General features: G+C 36.6%; 1 protein-coding gene across 2 annotated transcripts in view; it reads right to left on the bottom strand.

Annotated features, from left to right (window-relative positions):
- Positions 1-20,517, bottom strand: part of PLCL1 (phospholipase C like 1 (inactive)) — a gene marked incomplete at its 5' end in the record, with an annotated part of 352,878 nt that overhangs the window by 50,582 nt on the left and 281,779 nt on the right. For both annotated transcript variants that reach the window (XM_081243163.1, XM_081243164.1), the window contains one exon: positions 19,497-19,700. In XM_081243163.1, the coding sequence (XP_081099289.1) occupies positions 19,497-19,700 (204 nt within the window). The remainder of the gene's footprint in view (positions 1-19,496; positions 19,701-20,517) is intronic.

Here is a 20,517-nt window from a genome sequence, read left to right as displayed (position 1 = left end):
CAAATATAAAGTGGTTTGTGACTACAAATCTTCAAATGGAAAAGAACATTTGAATCACGAATTTTTAGTGCCTAACAACTCTATAGAAGTAAAATCAAATCATTCATTCATTTAACAAATATCTACTCAGCAGGCACTATGTGTAAGCACTGTAGTAACTACAAGGGGTATGATACATGGATGAGCAAAAACAGACACATTTCTATCTCCATGGAGTTCATAGTCTAGTACGGAAGTCTACTCAAATGATTAAATGACACATGATAATTAATTCAACCAAACTTCAATTACTGATATTTTCTGCCTAAAATGATAGTTTGAAGTGACTTATTTGGAGGGCTAAAGTGACTATTAAAACCATAAAACTAGACACCCAAGAAGGTCTAAGCTGCGTCAAACTTTTTAACTGCATTAACTCTTCCAACTCCCAAGAGGAAGTGGAATGCTTCTGAATAACAATTTCTCAAATGGTTACGTGTAGCCTGAGTTACTGCAGCTTCCAAGTGAAGGAAACTTACAGGCAAAGAAAGATTTAATATGAAGGGAAACTGATTTAGTCTTTTCTAAGTTTAGAAAGATGCTAAGTTTAGCATCTACCCATGCAGCATCAGTTGAGTTTTTATAATACTTTCAAAGTTATCAGATGTTCCAATTAATCAGATAGCATACAAAATGTTTTCATAAAATTCAAGCAAGGGAAACATTCATAAAGCACAAACACACTCTGTGACTTTACCATGAGCAAAATAGCCAATATACTGCACAATTTTAGAATCATTTTATTTTTAAGGCTAAGAGAATCTTAGCTATCAGGATCACATCCTTAATTTTGTGAAAAAGGAAACTAAGATTTATAAGAGTTAAAATCCTTGTCCAAAAAATGGAACTAATTAGTGATCAAACGGGAATTAAAATCCCGGTTTCCTGGCATCCATTTATTTTCATGAAAAAATAGCACCCTCTGATTTTGTCTAGCCTGGCCATGCCTTCACACATTCAGTCTTTTGAGCCTGAAATGTAGCTTTCCAAAGTCACCTGACCTAGCCCATCAGTAATAACATGAGGCCATGAGGTAATCAATCTATTTCAACCAGGTTCAAATATGTCCTTTTCAAGAAAAACTCCAAAAAGGGACAGCATTGGTAATTTCCTTTGATAATATCTTGACAGACATTCATTTCTCTTGGTTTTGCTCTCTGTGGAGAACATATGATACCATTATCTGATTTAAAAAAAAAGAAAAGAAACTTTATTGATTTGTGGCCAGCTTTTTTTTTTTGCAGTATTTTACTAAATATCTCCTCAGTGTTGAGTACAAAAGGAATATACTTCCTATATCCAAAAATGCCACAGCCTTTTCGTGAGAACCTGAGAAGGAAGTGTCATCTTCACCAAGGCTAACTCTTCTACCTCAACTTCCAATCTCACCTTTCCCTCTTCCCTTCAGGAACCCATTGCTAATGACCCCTTCTTTATTCATCTACGATTTCTACCTCTCCCCTGCTTTTTCCCTTTTCCATACAACATCTCCTACCTTAGAGTAAGCAAATAAAAACAATAACAAAATACTCTATTGGCCTTCAAGTGGTTGTCCTCATCAATCTTTCCTTAAAACACTAGCCCATGCTCATTGCTTTGACTCTTGCGGGACTCCACTGAGAACCCCAAAGTTTGGCCTCATCACAGACTACCCCCTGGCCAATTCTCAGTTCTCATTCTTGCCAGCTCAGCAGTTGACCCCACTTTATATCCCCGGATTCATTTATCCATTTTCATATCTATCCATTGATATCACCTTTTCCTTGTCTTATTTTGTGATACTTATTTTTTCTAGTATTAATTACCCACACATGTACACAACAGATCCCTGCTCAAACCCATCATTGTCTTTTTTGAAATCCAATCTTTCTTTTTGTCTCTAGTCTTTTTTCCTAGGTTCTCCATTTTTCTATAACCTTACATATTCTTTTTTTTAATGTTTATTTACTTGTTTATTTCCTTATTAGTCATCCATTTTACACACATCAGTGAATACATGTCAATCCCCATCTCCCAGTTCATCCCACCCCCACCCCCACCACACACCGCTTTCCCCCCATGGTGTCCATACGTTTCTTCTCTACATCTATGTCTCAATTTCTGCTCTGCAAACTGGTTCATCTGTACCATTTTCTAGGTTCCACATATATGCATTCATATACGGTATTTGTTTTTCTCTTTCTGACTTACTGCACTCTGTATGACAGTCTCTAGATGCATCCACGTCTCTACAAATGACCCAATTTCGTTCCTTTTTATGTCTGAGTAATATTCCATTGTATATATGTACCACTTCTTCTTTATCCATTCGTCTGTCGATGGGCACTTAGGTTGCTTCCATGACCTGGCTATTGTAAATAGTGCTGCAATGAACATTGGGGTGTATGTGTTTTTTCAGTTATGGTTTTCTCTGGGTATATGCCCAGTAGTGGGATTGCTGGGTCATATGGTAATTCTATTTTTAGTTCTTTAAGGAAACTTCATACTGTTCTCCATAGTGGCTGTATCAATTTACATTCCCACCAACAGCACAAGAGGGTACCCTTTTCTCCACACCCTCTCCAGCATTTGTTGCTTGTAGATTTTCTGATGATGTCCATTCTAACTGGTGTGAGGTGATACCTCACTGTAGTTTTGAATTGCATATCTCTAATAATTAGTGATGTTGAATGGCTTTTCATGTGCTTCTTGGCCATCTGTATGTCTTCTTTGGAGAAATGTCTATTTAGGTCTTCTGCCCATTTTTGGATTGGGTTGTTTGTTTTTTTAATATTGAGCTGCATGAGCTGTTTGTAAATGCTGGAGATTAATCCTTTGTCTGATGATTCATTTGAAAATATTTTCTCCCATTCTGAGGGTTGTCTTTTCGTTTTGTTTATGATTTCTTTTGCTGTGCAAAAGCTTTTAAGTTCCATTAGGTCCAATTTGTATATATTTGTTTTTATTTCTTTTAGGAGGTGGATCAAAGAAGATCTTGCTGTGATTTATGTCAAAGAGTGTTCTTCCTATGTTTTCCTCTAAGAGTTTTATAGTGCCCGGTCTTACATTTAGGTCTCTAATCCATTTTGAGTTTATTTTTGTGTATGGTGTTAGGGAGTGTTCTAATTTCATTCTTTTACATGTAGCTGTCCAGTTTTCCTAGCACCACTTATTCAAGAGACTGTCTTTTCTCCATTGTATATCTTTGCCTCCTTTGTCATAGATTAGTTGACCATAAGTGTGTGGGTTTATCTCTGGGCTTTCTATCCTGTTCCATTAATCTATATTTCTATTTTTGTGCCAGTACCATACCAGATTACTGTAGCTTTGTAGTAAGTCTGAAGTCAGGGAGTCTGATTCCTCCAGCTCCGTTTTTTTCCCTCAAGACCGCTTTGGCTATTTGGGGTCTTTTGTGTCTCCATAGAAATTTTAGGATTTTTTTGTCTATTTCTGTTAAAAATGCCATTGGTAATTTGATAGGGATTGCATTGAACCTGTAGATTGCTTTGGGTAGTAGAGTCATTTTCACAATATTGATTCTTCAAATCCAAGAACATGGTATATCTCTCCATGTGTTTGTATTATCTTTAATTTCTTTCATCAGTGTCTTATAGTTTTCTGCATACAGGTCTTTTGTCTCCCTAGGTAGGTTTATTCCTAGGTATTTTATTCTTTTTGTTGCAGTGGTAAATGGGAGGGTTTCCTTAATTTCTTTTTCAGATTTTTCGTCATTAGTGTATAGGAATGCAAGAGATTTCTGTGCATTAATTTTGTATCCTGCTACTCTACCAAATTCATTGATTATCTCTAGTAGTTTTCTGCTGGCATCTTTATGATTCTCTCTGTTTAGTATCATGTCATCTGCAAACAGTGACAGTTTTATTTCTTCTTTTCCAATTTGTATTCCTTTTATTTCTTTTTCTTCTCTGATTGCCATGGCTAGGACTTCCAAAACTATGTTAAACAATAGTGTTGAGAGTGGACATCCTTGTCTTGTTCCTGATATTAGAGGAAACATTTTCAGTTTTTCACCATTGAGAATGATGTTTGCCATGGGTTTGTCATATATGGCCTTTATTATGTTGAAGTAGCTTCCCTCTATGCCCACTTTCTGAAGAGTTTTTATCATAAATGTGTGTTGAATTTTGTCAAAAGCTTTTTCTGCATCTACTGAGAGGATCATATGGTTTTTCTTCTTCAATTTGTTAATATGGTGTATCACATTGATTGATTTGCATATATTGAAGAATCCTTGAATCACTAGGATAAATCCCACTTGATCATGGTGTATGATCCTTTCAATGTGTTGTTGGATTCTGTTTGCTGGTATTTTGTTGAGGATTTTTGCATCTGCATTCATCAGTGATATTGGTCTGTAATTTTCTTTTTTTATATAGTATCTTTGTCTGGTTTTGGTATCAGGGTGATGGTGGCCTCATAGAATGACTTTGGGAGTTTTCCTTCCTCTGCAATTTTTTGGAAGAGTTTGAGAAGGAGGGGTATTAGCTCTTCTCTAAATGTTTGATAGAATTCACCTGTGAAGCCATCTGGTGCTGGACATTTGTTTGTTGGAAGATTTTTAATCATGGTTTCAATTTCATTACTTGTGATTTGTCTGTTCATACTTTCTATTTCTTCCTGGTCCAGTCTTGGAAGGTTATACCTTTCTAAGAATTTGTCCATTTCTTCCAGGTTGTCTATTTTATTGGCATAGAGCTGCTTGTAGTAGTCTCTTATGATGCTATGTAATTCTGTGGTGTCTGTTGTAACTTCCCCTGTTTCATTTCTAATTTTATTGATTTGATTCCTCTCCCTCTTTTTCTTGATGAGTATGGCTAATGGTTTATCATTTTGTTTATCTTCTCAAAGAACCAGCTTTTAATATTATTTATCTTTGTTATCCTTTTCTTTATTTCTATTTCATTTATTTCTGCTCTAATCTTTATGATTTCTTTCCTTTTGCTAACTTTGGGTTTTGTTTGTTCTTCTTTCTCTAGCTCCTTTAGGTGTAACGTTAGATTTTTTACTTGAGATGTTTCTTGTTTCTTGAGGTAGGATTGTATTGTTATAAACATCCCTCTTAGAACTGCTTTTGCTGCATCCCATAGGTTTTTGGATTGTCGTGTTTTCATTGTCATTTGTCTCTAGGTATTTTTTGACTTGCTCTTTGATTTCTTCCATGATCTCTTGGTTATTTAGTAATGTATTGTTTAGCTTCCATGTGTTTGTGTTTTTTACGTTTTTTTTCCCCTGTAATTGATTTCTAATCTTATAGCGTTGTGGTCAGAAAAGATGCTTGACATGATTTCAATTATCTTAAATTTACTCAGGCTTGATTTGTGACCCAAGATATGATCTATCTTGGAGAATGTTCCATGCACACTTGAGAAGAAAGTGTAATCTGCAGTTTTTGGATGAAATGTCCTATAAATATCAATTAAATCTATGTGGTCTACTGTGTCATTTAAACCTTGTGTTTCCTTATTAATTTTCTGTTTGAATGATCTGTCCATTGGTGTAAATGGGGTGTTAAAGTCCCCCACTATTATTGTGTTACTGTCGATTTCCTCTTTTAGAGCTGTTAGTAGTTGCCATATGTACTAAGGTGCTCCTATGTGGGTGCATATATATTTATAATCGTTATATCTTCTCTTGGATTGATTCTTTGATCATTACATAGTGTCCTTCCTTGTCTCCTGTAACATGCTTTAGTTTAAAGTCTATTTTATCTGATATGAGTATTGCTACTCCAGCTTTCTTTTGATCTCCATTTGCATGGAATATCTTTTTCCATCCCCTCACGTTCCGTCTGAATGTGTCCCTAGGTCTGAAGTGGGTCTCTTGTAGACAGCATATATATAGGTCTTGTTTCTGTACCCATTCAGCAAGCCTGTGTCTTTTGGTTGGAGCATTTAATCCATTCACATTTAAGGTAATTATTGATATATATGTTCCTATTACAATTTTATTAATTTTGGGGGGTTTGTTTCTGTAGGTCATTTTCTTCTCTTGTGTTTCCTACTTAGAGAAGTTCCTCTAGCATTTGTTGTAGAGATGGTTTGGTGGTGCTGAATTCTCTTTGCTTTTGCTTGTCTGTAAAGCTTTTGATTTCTCCATCGAATCTGAATGAGATCCTTGCTGGGTAGAGTAATCTTGTTGTAGGTTCTTCCTTTTCATCACTTTAAGTATATCATGCCACTCCCTTCTGGCTTGTAGAGTTTCTGCTGAGAAATCAACTGTTAATGTTATGGAAGTTCCCTTGTATGTTATTTGTCATTTTTCCCTTGCTGCTTTCAATAATTTTTCTTTGTCTTTAATTTTTGCCAATTTGATTACTATGTGTCTCGGAGTGTTTCTCCTTGGTTTATCCTGTATGGGACTCTCTGCGCTTCCTGGACTTGGGTGGCTATTTCCTTTCCCATGCTAGGGAAGTTTTCGACTATAATCTCTTCAAATATTTTCTCGAGTCCTTTCTCTCTCTCTTCTCCTTCTGGGATCACTATAATGCGAATGTTGTTGCATTTAATATTGTCCCAGAAGTCTCTTAGGCTGTCTTCATTTCTTTTCATTCTTTTTTTCTTTATTCTGTTCCACAGCAGTGAATTCCACCATTCTGTCTTCCAGGTCACTTATCCGTTCTTCTGCCTCAGTTATTCTGCTATTGATTCCTTCTAGTGTAGTTTTCATTTCAGTTATTGTATTGTTCATCTTTGTTTGTTTGTTCTTTAATTCTTCTAGATCTTTGTTAAGCATTTCTTGCATCTTCTCGATCCTTGCCTCCATTTTTTTTTTGAGGTCCTGGATCATCTTCACTATCATTATTCTGAATTCTTTTTCTGGAAGATTTCCTATCTCCATTTCCTTTAGTTGTTTTCCTGGAGTTTTATCTTGTTCCTCCATCTGGTACATAGCTCTCTGCCTTTTCATCTTGTCTATCTTTATGTGAATGTGGTTTTTGTTCCACAGGCTGCAGGATTGTATTTCTTCTGGCTTCTGCTGTCTGCCCTCTGGTGGATGAGGCTATCCACCTTACATGTTCTTAATTCCCTTTCAAATTGAGTACTGAAAACTAAACTTACAGCTTTTAGTAGGATTATACCTATGGAAAATATAATACTCAAGTATCAGAAAATAAATTTTAAAACTTTATTACTTTTTTGAGACAAAATAAATTCAGGGCCAAAACATACAACAAACACTATGATTCAATTTCTCTTCAAAATCTTCCAAGTAGATATTTGTTAACCCCATAGTGTAAGAAGTTTGTTTTTCCCATAGTCTAATAGATCACTTCATAAAGAGATAGTCAAGTGTGATTTAACCTTCAACATAGAAGAGTATCCCCGAGGATAACTTTAAAACCTTTAGTAACAAAAGTCATAACATTAAAACACGTCATAATTAATATTCTCAGAACTTAAAATCATTTCTCATGTAAACTTCTGTCATAAGAGCATTTGATCCTCTTCTCTATGGGAACAGCTTCCATTGTATTTAGAAGAATAATTTTATTCTATTTTCTGCAGTCAACTTTCAATTCTTAGTAGTTATAGAGCAAACAAATAAGATGGATGGCTGAAATGTACCAACAAATCCAAACCACATTTAAAGCAACAACTTCAACCTTTCCCCCCAGCTAAGTAATTTATCTAAGTTGTTAGGAAGGGAAAATGGTTGATTTGAGTTTCATGTCCTTCCTAGATCTCTACAGATACTGACGGAAATGACATACAAAGTGCTAAAGCCAAGGAGAGAAGGTGAGAAGCATGTCTTCAGATAATCCCCCAGCTGGGTAGTCAGTAGACAGCCAGCCAAGGTTAGATTGACTCAGTAGATAGAATCTGGCAGCAGCCTGATTTACATATCTGATGTCTCAACCTGAGCTCCCAGTTGCCTTTGCTGTTATAGTAATACAAAGAGCTTTTCTTTGGTTCTGTCACATGAATATCTCCTAATGCATCTTATTTCTTAGCCACAGCTTTGAATCTAAAAGAATAGAGGACTTACCCAGATAAAGGTTGGCATTACTTTAAGCATTAGATGTGTCCTGAACTGGGGAGTGTAAAGTTGTCAGTTAAGATCAAAATCATTTATTTAAAACAAAGACTTTACTGAAGGGGACAGTAATGCTTTTACTCAAAGGTAGATTAAATTGTCTAACTTGTGTGAAAAAAAGCTGTCTTTCCAGCTCAATAGGGAGTTTGACTAATTGCCTAGGATCATTGCAGAGTCAACGTACCTATTTTATGGTACTGAAAAGATGAGATTTCATCAAATCATGACTCAGAAACCTTCCATAGATGCCAATTTTATCCTGAATTACATCTTTCTTAGAACCACAGAACTTTATATCTAGAAGTAACCTTAACAACCATCTGTCATGAACAACCCCATTTTATAAATGAAAAAACTCAGGCCCAATTGACTTACCTTAAGCCACATGGCCAGTTAGTGGAAAAGTTTAGACTAGAACTCAGGCATTCTTGAGGTGCAGAAATTATAAACTGTTCTGTGCTGCTAATATTATATTAGAGTGTAGAATTCCTATTGCAAGTGCAAGTTGGTGATAAACATTTTATAAATTAGAATTGACCAAGTAGAGCAACATGAAACATTTTTGTCATGATTGCTTCCCCCTCCAAGTCTGACTTGCAACACACTTGAACCAGTATAGATATTCTTCCTATGAAACCTAATAAGCAATGTACTTACTTGTGTCCACTGTTTTTTCAGGAAGGAGTTATCAAATTTGGAAAGGCAATCATTTAAGAATATGTGAGTCAAGAAAAAGTCAATCTGCTCTAGACCTATTAAGAAGACAAATAATTAATCTGTCTCTATCTTCCTTCTAATCAAAATGCTGGGTTTTAGTTTTTAGTTCTATAGTGGCTCATCTGTTCAAATTGTTTAAAATAAGACTTGAATTTTATTAAACTTGGTACATTTTAATATCTGATTGTTGTTACAAATACATTTGCTAAGTAGAATGAAGATAATTTCCTTTAATTTTTAATTTACTTAAACGTTTTAAATCAGATGGTTAAAAAGCACTATTGATAGATGGGCGTCTTTTGGTTTTAAGCAAAGTCAGTCCTGTAAGACTGCTAATTTTTGGTGAAACAGGAACACATATAAGGTTAGAACATTTGCAAGCTTACCGGAAATCCACTGTCTTTGGTGTATGTGATGAAGTAAGTATTCTCTGTCCTGGAACCAGCTCTGAATCACTTTTCCTAGCCTGATTTATAATAGAGAAGGACAGGGGAACTCACACAGAGCAGGCCAAAGGACCTCTATCTCCACATCAGTAATAGGATCTACTGCATGAGCAGCTTTCTGCATAAAAGGATCATTTTATCTTTTCTTTTCTCCAGTTGTTCTGTTTCCAAAATATAGTTGTCAGCTATATCTTGAGTAATCTTGAGTAATCATTAGAAATGTTTGTTTTTATCTCACTATGATTAAAATTCAGTTCATTCATAAAATTACCAGAAAGTTCATGAAGTTTAGTCAGTTCATGAAGTAGTATATGATCTCTAAGGGGTTTTTGTTTTTTGTTCTCTAGGATTTTCTATATACAACATCATTTTATCTGTGGGTAGAGATAGTTTTACTTCTTTCCTTCCAATAGAATGTCTTTTTTTCATTTTCTTGCTTAATTGGCTTGGCTAGAACCTCCAGTGCAAGGTTGAATAGAGATGGCAGGAGGAGGATCCTTGTCTTGCTCCTGATATTTTTTATCATGAAAGGGTGTGTTGACTTTTTCAAATGCTTTTTCTGCATGTATTGAAATGGTCATGTGATCTTGTCTTTTATTCTATTAATATGATATATAACATTGAGTTATTTCCATATATTCAAGCAGTCATTCATTCCCAGAATAACTCCCACTTGGTCATGTTGTATAATTCTTTTCTACATGTTGCTGGACATGGTCTTCTAGTATCCGTTGAGAATTTTGCTTTCCTTTTTAATAAGGTATATTGGTCTGTAGTTTTCTTTTTTAAAGATGTGTGTCTGGTTTTGGAATCAGAGTAATGTAGGTCTGATAGGATGAGTGGGGAAGTATTTCCTCCTTTTCTATATTTTGGAAGACTTAGTGAAGTATTGGCATTAATTAGTTTTTAAACTTTTGGTAGTATTCACCGTTGAAGCCAACGGTGACTAAACTTCATGAACTTTCTCCAGAATTTTCAGGCCAATTTGACGATCTCACACTGCCTTAAACTAAAACTGTTTCAAGAACTTGAATATTCAGGAATGAAAAGCAAACTTTGAGGATGCATGCACAATATTCCACAAAGGAGTCCCCCTGAGATACTTACTTATTGATGCATCTGTGATATCCTGTGTCCTTGGGACCCTGGTACCAAGTGGAAATGCTACCAACTCTCAAGATGCTGACATTTCCCCCAATATACAGAAAATGTATCACAAGACATTGCCACACCCCAGAGTAAAAGAAGTTTCAATGCACTAAATGCACAACATCTTGTTTTTAAATAACCAGCTCTGGTTGAGCACATGCCAGTGGGCTGTTCTTTTTTTTCCAGGTTCCATTACTACACAACCCAACGTACTTTTTAAAACGCAAACTAATATAAAGTTTCACACAAACTTCATAAGGAGAGAGAATGATGGAGAGAGAGTGCCTTTGACTTAATTTCAATCTAAACTTATCTCAATAAGTAAAACTACATTGGGGGACTGTTGACAACTTTTTCCCATTCTGAGAGAAGAGACTGTATTTAATCCAACCATTATGTTTGGCTTAATTGTGATACCGGCCAGTGTACTGATTCCATTGCAAGAGTGATAAAAGATACTGATTGGCTCTTTTTGCTAGATTCCTAGTCATGCTAACATAATCAACTCTTCTCCAAATCACACAACAGAGGAAAAGATTAAATAACACTTGACTCATGTTATCTAGGTTGTTTTGATTTTATGTTCAGAAAATCTGTCGCTCATATCATAGCAAAGTTTTAACTTTTATGTTAATGTTAAATAATTCAGCACAGCAGTCACCTTCAGAGAATGCTTTGGGTTTATTTTTTACAGTTGCAATCCCCTGTAACTATTCCACCTCTGATTGCTATGTTTAAAACACTAACTATCCAGAAGTGTTCACATCAATTTAAAACACTTAAGAGGACCCAAATATGTTAGGCAATACTTCCTGACTCTGCATGAAAAATTAGACAGGTGAGAACAACAGAAAAGTAGTATCTAAAGAAAAAATATACAAAGTTTAGACAATATTTTTCTTTCAAAACTATTTGCAAATAAAATTCTGCTGAGCACTGGGTGAGATGGGGTGAAAGTCGGGGAGGGGGTATAGTACATTACAAGTCACTGTGAAAAGTCCACCATAAGGACTCAAGGTCCTTAGGCTCCAGCTCAGCACATAAAACATCATCTGGTTCACTGTCTGAACACTGTGTGACTCTGTCCTTCCCCTTTTTAAGTGTAAATCTCGCCTTGCTATCAGCATTTCCCGTTCCTCAAGGACAGAAATTTTGCTTCATACCATTTCTTTCCTCCAGCGACTTGCATAGTAGTGACATGTGTGCAAAATGTGTTTGTTGAATTGGCTAATCAAAAGCCTAAAGACATACACAAAATGATACATCAAAAGAGTGTTGTGTTACAAGCAGCAAATATACATGCTCCCATCTCATTTTACTTACATTTCTCTTGGTTGAAAGAGCTATCATGCTTTGCACTATGGCTATTTGTGCTGATACCTCTCTCTGTTTATTCATCTCTGTATTGCACACAATCTACTAAAATTCTTTATAGTTGGTATGAGTTGAATGCCGTGAATAAAGTCAATAAATGAATTTTTTCTTAAAGTCAGTTTTGCAAGAGGTTAGGACAAAGGGCTGGACTTAGGTTGATGGATAGGGAATTAAGGCTAGGAAGTCATTTGGGGTGGTATAGAATAGAAATACAGAGGATGGAGAATGAAAAGTACGTGGCAAATAAATCAGCTTGACTGAAGGAGAAGGTTCAAATAGAAGGAAATGAGAGATGGGGGTGGCAAAACAGGCAGCATGGTGGGTGAAGGCTTTGCAAGGCTAGTTAAAAATCAAAAATAGAATCTGAGGATGATTATTCCCATTGTTGAATTAGAGAAAGGTAGAGACTAGATGGAGGACTAGTCAGCCTATTGAAAAATTCAGGTGGGAGAAGAAGAAAGCCTGTTGAGAACCTTGGCTGTGTCAATGTAAGGAAATGGATACACATAAGAAATACGGTGATGAAAGAAGCAGTAGCTCTCATTGATGTTGAATTGTAAATAAAAAGACCTTATAGGATAGCCAAGACATATATATATATACACACACACACACACACACACACACACACAATGGAATATTATCCAGCCATAGAAAAGAATGAAATAATGCTATTTGCAGCAACATGGATGGACCTAGATATTATCATACGAAACAAAGTAAGTCAGAAAGAGAAAGACAAATACCACATGATATCACTTACATGTGGAATCTAAAACATGACACAAATGAACCTATCTACAAAACAAAACCAGACTCACAGATATAGACTTGTGGTTGCTAAGGGGGAGAGGAGCTAGGGATGGGAAGGATTGGGAGTTTGGGATTAGCAGAGGCAAACTATTTATATATAGGATGGATAAATAATAAGGTCCTACTATACAGCACAGGAAACTATATTCAATATCCTGTGACAAACCATTATGGAAAAGAATATATATGTGTGTGTACGTATGTATATATGTATATATGTATAACTGAGTCACTTTGCTGTACAGCAGAAATTAACAGAACATTGCAAATCAACTAGACTTCAATATTTTTTTTTTTAAAGACCTCAGGACTTCCCTGGCGGTCCAGTGGTTAAGACCCTGCCTTCCAATGCAGGAGGCGTGGGTTCAATCTCTGGTCGGGGAACTAAGATCCCACGTGCCGTGGGGTGCAGCCAAAAACTTAAAAAAGGACCTCATTGGAGTTAATATAGAGAGAGAGAAAGAACATTTGAAAATCACTTGGAGGAATTGAGGACCATTGGCTTGGTGTTATCTTTTGCAGGAGTCAGAAAAGGAAAAATGAATACCCAGGGAACTAAAAAATGAACCCAGTTTTTGACCTATTAAATTTCTATTGTTTGTTCTTGAGACACCTAGGTGGTGCCCTGTAATCAAATGTAGAAGTGTGACTAAAGTAAAATTTTAGGGCTGAGGCTAGAGATGGGTTTTGAAAATAATGTACAATGTCCATGCATTAAAAGCACCACTGTAGAAGGAAAAAAGTCTAACCTAGCCAAAGAAATTTTGATAGTGTTCTACTGAAATTGCAATGTATTTCCCAGTGTAATCACCCACCGTTACAACCTTGTGTTCAGTGATGAGGAACATAAGCGGATCACCAATGATCCACGTGTAAGCCTGGTTTGGACCTTACCAGGTCGCCTGCCCTGACTGTATGTAAGCTACCGGAGCACAGGGGCTGCTGTACCTCCCACTGCGTGAACACAGACGGCTGCCCAGGGGAGAAACTCAGTAAATGTTTGTAAAATTAAACATCTCCGTTCCTGGCTCTAGCACTAAGCAATTCTTTCAGTAACTAATTTTTATTTTTAACATCCCCAAGGTTAATCCTAAACAAAAAAAGAAAACCTTACCGTTTATTTGCAAAACATAATTATACTACTTTAACAGCCTTAAAAGACTTAGCAGTGACGCTATGACCTACATTACTTACATTAGCGGATATTTTCTTAGAGAACATGAAAATCCAGAGTGGGAAAGTGACGCTTGCTCTTTCAGAGACCAGAGCTCCACCCCCGCCCCACTCCCCTCCCATCCCCCTGCAAATCGCGGGGCAATAAAGGGACAAGTCACTTAGAAATGGCATTCTGATTTTCTTTTTTTTTTTTTTTTTTTTTTGCGGTATGCGGGCCTCTCACTGTTGTGGCCTCTCCCATTGCAGAGCACAGGCTCCGGACGCGCAGGCTCAGCGGCCATGGCTCACGGGCCCAGCCGCTCCGCGGCATGTGGGATCTTCCCGGACCGGGGCACGAACCCGTGTCCCCCTGCATCGTCGGCAGGCGGACTCTCAACCACTGCGCCACCAGGGAAGCCCGGCATTCTGATGTTAAATTACGGTTTGGGGAGTTTATGAAAAACTGTCTGATGACCACAGAGCCACCAAAATGGTACTGCGGCAAGGAGTCTAACACCATAGCTCTCCTCTGTGTGTCTTTAGCCTGGGAAGGAGACATCAATTCCAACTTCAATGTTTAGAGCCTGTTCTACTTGCTTGAGTTATTGACTAATAATGTTCCCAGTTTGCTTTAGTGCTTTTCAGAAGCTGTCACTTCCCACCTCTGGCTGTGACGTGTCTTTGATATATCAATCAGGAAAGTCACCTCTGCTTTTGTTGCCCTAAATATCAGCCAGGCATTTACGTAGCTAGATCCCTATTCAGAGCATTGAGGGAGATTTTAGACAGGGATGCTCTTCAGTAAAATTGCAATTATTTGAGCAACTTCACACCCACCTTACCCAGACTTCGGGAACTCTGTCATTAGGAGCTCTTCCTTTCCCCAGTTAAAAAACTGCCTGTAGGACAGGATAGGTTACAATCATCCAAAGGTACAAATTACTGATAACCCAATGTGTTACTACTTACTGAGATGTTTTTGCATTTTTAAAGAGATTAAATGTCTTAACCCTAAGGAATTTATTATAATTTTGCAATTTCAAGTACCAGTAAGAAGATAGAAAATATATGTCTTAAATAAGATACGAAATGGGGGTGGGGGGTGTCTTCTGAAATTATGCCATGTAAATAAATCCACTCTATTAGGGATATATTTGGCTTTTGATTCCTTCATACCAACACAGATACTATAATTTTAATTTCAGTATAAGATGACTTTTAAGACTGAATTTCCAAAACCCTCTAGAGGAAATATTTCCAAATATTAAATTAGCCAGTGTTTGGTAAAGAATAGGACCATCTCAGGTCATTAGGGAAAAGCTAAATTTAGAAAAAAAAAAATCTGTGCAGATGAACTCAAGGTCAGTGTTTTCTAGAATATCTTCATTTTATTTCCTGATGATAAGTAGTAGAGTCTGATGCACTCAGGTTGACTTTCAATAAATGTAGGTTACCTGGTTGCCTGATTTGTTTCTTTTGATACTGAAATAAGCCAAACATTTGTATCTGTTCAGAAATGATTTCAGGTTGTTTTTTATTCTAAACATAATCTGTATTCTTTTTTTAGTGGTTACAACAGCTCCTCTTGGATGGCATCTATACAGTTCATTACCATTTTTGAGAAATCTTCAAGCAACTTGAGCCTAAGTCGAGCACACAAGCTGCTCATTTGGGAATACCTGTCCCCTACCACCACCACCAGGCAATAAACCCTAGATTCCTCTTCTGCCTTGGTCACCCAAGTAAGTTTTTATTAATAGTCTCTGTGGGTCTTTTTTAGGCTTTAGTTTTAGAAGTTTTAGGTTTGTATAAAGTTGAGCAGAAAGTACAGCGAGTTCCCATGTACCCTTTCCCCCCACCTCACCCCCAGTTTTCTCCACTGTTAACATCTTGCATTAGTGTGGTATATTTACTACAATTGATGAGCCAATATTGATACTTTATTATTAGCTAAAGTTCATAGTTCACATTAGGGTTAACTCTTTGTGTTGTACATTCTATGGGTTTTGGGTAATGCATAATGATATGTATCCACTATTATATTGTTATGCAGAATAGTTTCACTGGCCTAAAAATGCCCTGTGCTCCACCTCTTCATCCCTCCCTCACCCTATCCTGCCCCCAGCCCCTTGCAGCTGCTGACCTTTTTTCCTGTCTCCATAGTTTTGCCTTAGTCTATAGGTTTCCAACTGTATGTATAAGACAGGGAACAATTTGACTAGGGTAGGGTCATAGAGATAAAACAAAGGGGATTTAAAGATTTACCATAAAGCACATTCAAAGATAGCATGGGAACTACATTATTTTCACCAACTATATAGATGCATCTATTTATATTTTATTCAACTAACATTAATTGATAACATACTATGTGTCAGCAGTGCTTTAGGTGCTAGAGTTAACAATAGTAAGCAAGGCAGACAGCTTCTCTGCCCTCCTGGAGTGTATACTCAAATTGAGGGTAAAGGAAAAGGACAGAAATTAAACAAAAAGTCAAGTATTTTCAATAGTGCCAAGTAAGATAATGGAAATCAAATACAGTTATGTGATAGAGTGACAGTTGGAGACAGTGGTTAGGGAAGGCTTCTCTGAGGATATGACATTTGAGCTAAGAATTAAGAGATAAGAAGCAACTATCCATGCAAGAGAAGAACACTCCAAGCAGAGGGAACTGCAAGTAAAATGGCCTGGAGATGGGAACAAGCTGAGTCTGAAAGCCCACGTGACTGGGTGGAGTGAGCAGGAGAGAGTGTATGGGGGTGAGGCAGGGAGAAGCAGGTGAGATAGGTAGGCAAGGCTAGGTCATAATTGGCCCTGTAAGCCACAGTAAGGAGTTTCAGTTTTATTTTAATGGGAAGCCACTAGAGGCAGGAAAGTGATATGATCTGATTTATGTTTTTAAATGATCACTCTGGATCTGCAGAGTATCTTAAAAGACATTTTAAAATAAATACTACTGTGAATACACCAAGAGTACTAAAGATGCCAAGCAATACCATGCAAATCCTAAAGTAAAAATGGTGTTTCAAGATCATCCTGGCATGTATCTGGTCCTTATCCACAGCACCCCAGAAAAGAAATAACCAGCTGAGACATTAGCAGTATTTTTGATTATGTCCACAATCTGCCAAGTTTACCATTTGGTATAGGGATATTTACACTGAAAAATCATTTCTATAGGGAACTATAAATGAACACTTCATTAGATGTATTTCTGCTTTCCATGGGAATTCCCTGGCAGTCCAGTGGTTAGGACTCCACGCTTTCACTACCAAGGGCCCAGATTCACTCCCTGGTTGGGGATCTAAGATCCCACAAGCCACGTGGCACGGCCAAAAAATAAAATTAAATTAAATAAAAAGAAGTACTTCTGCTTTCCACTATAGCCTTTTATTTTAAACTTTGGAAAACCATGCTGTACCTGCGATTAGAAATTGCATTTTAGAAATACAAATAAGAAAAGGCTGATGTTCATATTTGGCCAGCAGATGTGGTACCAACACCATGGGACGCTTGGGGATGTGAAATGGAAATTGGCTGACCACAGTCCAGGTGCTTTTCTGCTTATTACAGGCCCAGCTCCAGGGGACCAGGCTCCCCTCTCAGTGAGTGATTTTTCTTTCTTAGCTTAAAAGAGAATTGGAACAATAAGTGATTTCCACTGTCTGTCTCTATGGCAACAGGTACCCTAATTTCACCTCTTAGATGGCAAATATACCTATTCACTGAATAGCTTTCAGTCCCTACTATTATGATGAAAAAATTGATTTCATGAAAAATGCTATTTAGGTTATAAGCAAACTTATCCCCCAGCAACCATGAAGTACAGTTTGTAAGAGGTAAAATCATTCATAAGCAGAATATACTCTGTGGGCTTTTCTTCCTTTTCAGGTGTAGGATATTTATCACCAACGTCTCTCTTCTAGTTGTTTTTGGATGATAAAATATTATTCTTTTCTTCCTTAACATTTATTTTTATTTAATTATGAAAATTAGTCAGGTTCATTGTAAAGAGTTTGGCAAATACAGAAAAAATATAGAAAAGCATATGCAAGAAAATAAAACTCACTCTCCTTACTTAAAAGTAATAACTATTAATATCCTGCTAGCATTTTAGATATGTATACATATAAATACAACTTAAATGCTATAGTGTATATTTTTTTGTAACCAGACTCTTTCACAAAACATATTATGAGGAATTCTTCACATCATTAAGTATTCTTCTAACATACAATTTTAATGGTTTCAAAGGAGTCCATAATATGGCTTACTGTATTTTATTTAACTTATCCCTCTATGCTGACATTATTAACCATAAATGTTTATGTACACATCTATTGGCTTAGAATAAATCCCTGGATATGAAATACATGGATCAAATGGGATAAACATTTTAAATTATATTGCCAAATTTTCTCCTCAAATTATATCAATTTATTTTCCCACTGAAGGTAGATGGATAAGAGTATCCATTTCCTTAAATTCTTTATCAGAGGTACAGTTTTTAAAAAGAAAAAAATTGCCAGTTTGATGGAGAGGGGAAGTATCTCATATTTCTATAACATCTTAAATTTAAAACTTATTTTAAGGTTAAATATGTTTTTACATTTTCATTATTTTTTTAGGGTGAGGAGATATATAAATTTCCTGTTCACCTCTGAAGCAAAGACTATTTGTTGTCCCCTAATATTCATTCTACCTCTGTTTCTTAGTAACAGAAGAGATGACTTTTAGTTGAGCACATAGCGCTTTAAAATAAAGACATTTCCCATTTTCATTTGCAGCTAAGTGTGTCTATGTGTCAACTCCAGGTAGGAAAATGTGATCTATGCTTTTTCAGAGAAACGTCCTTAAAGGGAGAGGATACTGCCCTCTTTTTCCTCTTCATCATTCCTGATGGTTAGAATGCAGATATTACGGTTAGAGCTTCAACAGCCATTTTGGACCATGAGGATGTGCTAGAGATGGTGGAGCAGAAAGCTAGAGGGAGCCTAGGTTCTTAAGAATTTTATGGAAGTGCCACCCTGCATGGCTGGTTTCCAGATTTTTATGTGAGAAAATAAAACTTTGTGTTTTTAAGCCATGATTAGTTTGTATTTTTAGTTTCATGAAGCTGAACTTAATCCTGACTGATGTAGATTAAGATTTTTTTCCTCATTTTTTTCTTATTGATTTTTAAGTGCTCTTTCTATTTTAAGGTTATTTACACTTTACCTGGCACACATGTCACAAGTTTTTCCAGTTTTTCATTTGGTCCTAATTTTTTATGGAATTAGGATATGCAGAAATATAGTTATTCTTAAATTTATTTGCTATTTAAATTCCATTATATATTCAGAAAAATCAGTTAACAGTATTAGCTTAGAAATATAAATTCCAGAGAAATAGTTTGTCTCAACCATCATAAGGCAGTACTGAGGCATAATTTTACTTCCTATAGGTATGCGATTAAATGGTGACATTGCAGGCTAAAGCCATTTAGATGATGAGAAATTGTGTATACTTTTGAGGACTTAATCAATAATTCATTGCTTGCTAAAGCAGAGATTTTCCATTTTTAATCTGTGGAGCTCTAGGTTCAAAAGCATTGCCTCAGAGGTCTCCACTGGGGCTTAGGTGGGCTGAGTGGGCCAGCTCTGCCTGCCACTCCCAGTTGAGGTTTTAAAGGCAGTCACTCTGTGTTATTCACTGGAGTTCCACAAAAGAACCCCTGCCATATGATTTCCTTCCCACACAGAGAAAAAATAGAGAGTAACAATTTCCTACCAGATCATAAGCAGCCAGCATCTTTTTCTGCACATCTGGAATGGCCCCCAGAGGCTCCAGATGAGGAAAGTTGTCCTTCATCACAAGAGAGACGGAGGGAGTATTGTCACTGGTAATGAGACGAGAGGACAGGGTCAACAGGCACTGCTTCAGATTGGCAATTGGAGGGAGTCCGCACAGTTCTTTAACAGACACTATGGCATTCTGTGGGGAAGAAAACATGGAATTACACTTCTGACCACATGACACATCCCCCCCCCCAGCATTTCTAGGTTTACACAAAAGTATATTCATTAAAAGCATACCCTTAAATACATATGAAATTTGAAGCAAACTAGATTATAACCAACCAAACATGTTGAGATACGCATGGAGATAACACGCAGAGCTAATTCACAACTACACTTCATCTTTCTCAGCTTTTAACAACTGCCACAAATATGCCACAAAGCAAAGCAGATGATGACCCAAAGCTACACAGTGCTTCTCAAAGCAGGGCTGTGGAATATTCTGGAATATCTGAAATGTTCTGGACAATGCACACAAATTAATATTGACTGATCATGAGTATCTTGTTAAATTTGTATCATGATAATCATAAAAGCATGTCAGTGGTTGTACATTGGAGTGCATCTTCTTTGAGTTTTTCCCCTCAAGGTAGCAGGCTGCTATTACTCATCATCCTCCTTTCACATAACCATTAGTGGTATTCCTTTGTCATCCCACCAGAAATGCAGCTGATGGACACACATAATAAAACACATTTCATGTAAAGCTACATTTGTCCATGTGACAGGCGTTTAAAAGATTCATTGGAAATAGAAATTATGCCTATTAACAATGAACAATACCTAACCTAATGTGTGTCTCATGAATTTAGTGACAATGATGGTATCCATTTTTCTAGTAATTAGGCTCTAAATAATCCCAAACCAAAAAAAATCTGAGATGAGATAAATTATCAGTACTAACTGGAAAAATTTTATCTATAGCCAACTCTCCTTATTATGTATTTTAAACA

This window comes from Mesoplodon bidens, assembly GCF_964165515.1.
Source record: "Mesoplodon bidens genome assembly, chromosome: 8".
Taxonomy (NCBI): domain Eukaryota; kingdom Metazoa; phylum Chordata; class Mammalia; order Artiodactyla; family Ziphiidae; genus Mesoplodon; species Mesoplodon bidens.
The sequence above is the reverse complement of the archived record's forward strand: the minus strand, read 5'-3'. Positions and strand labels throughout refer to the sequence as shown.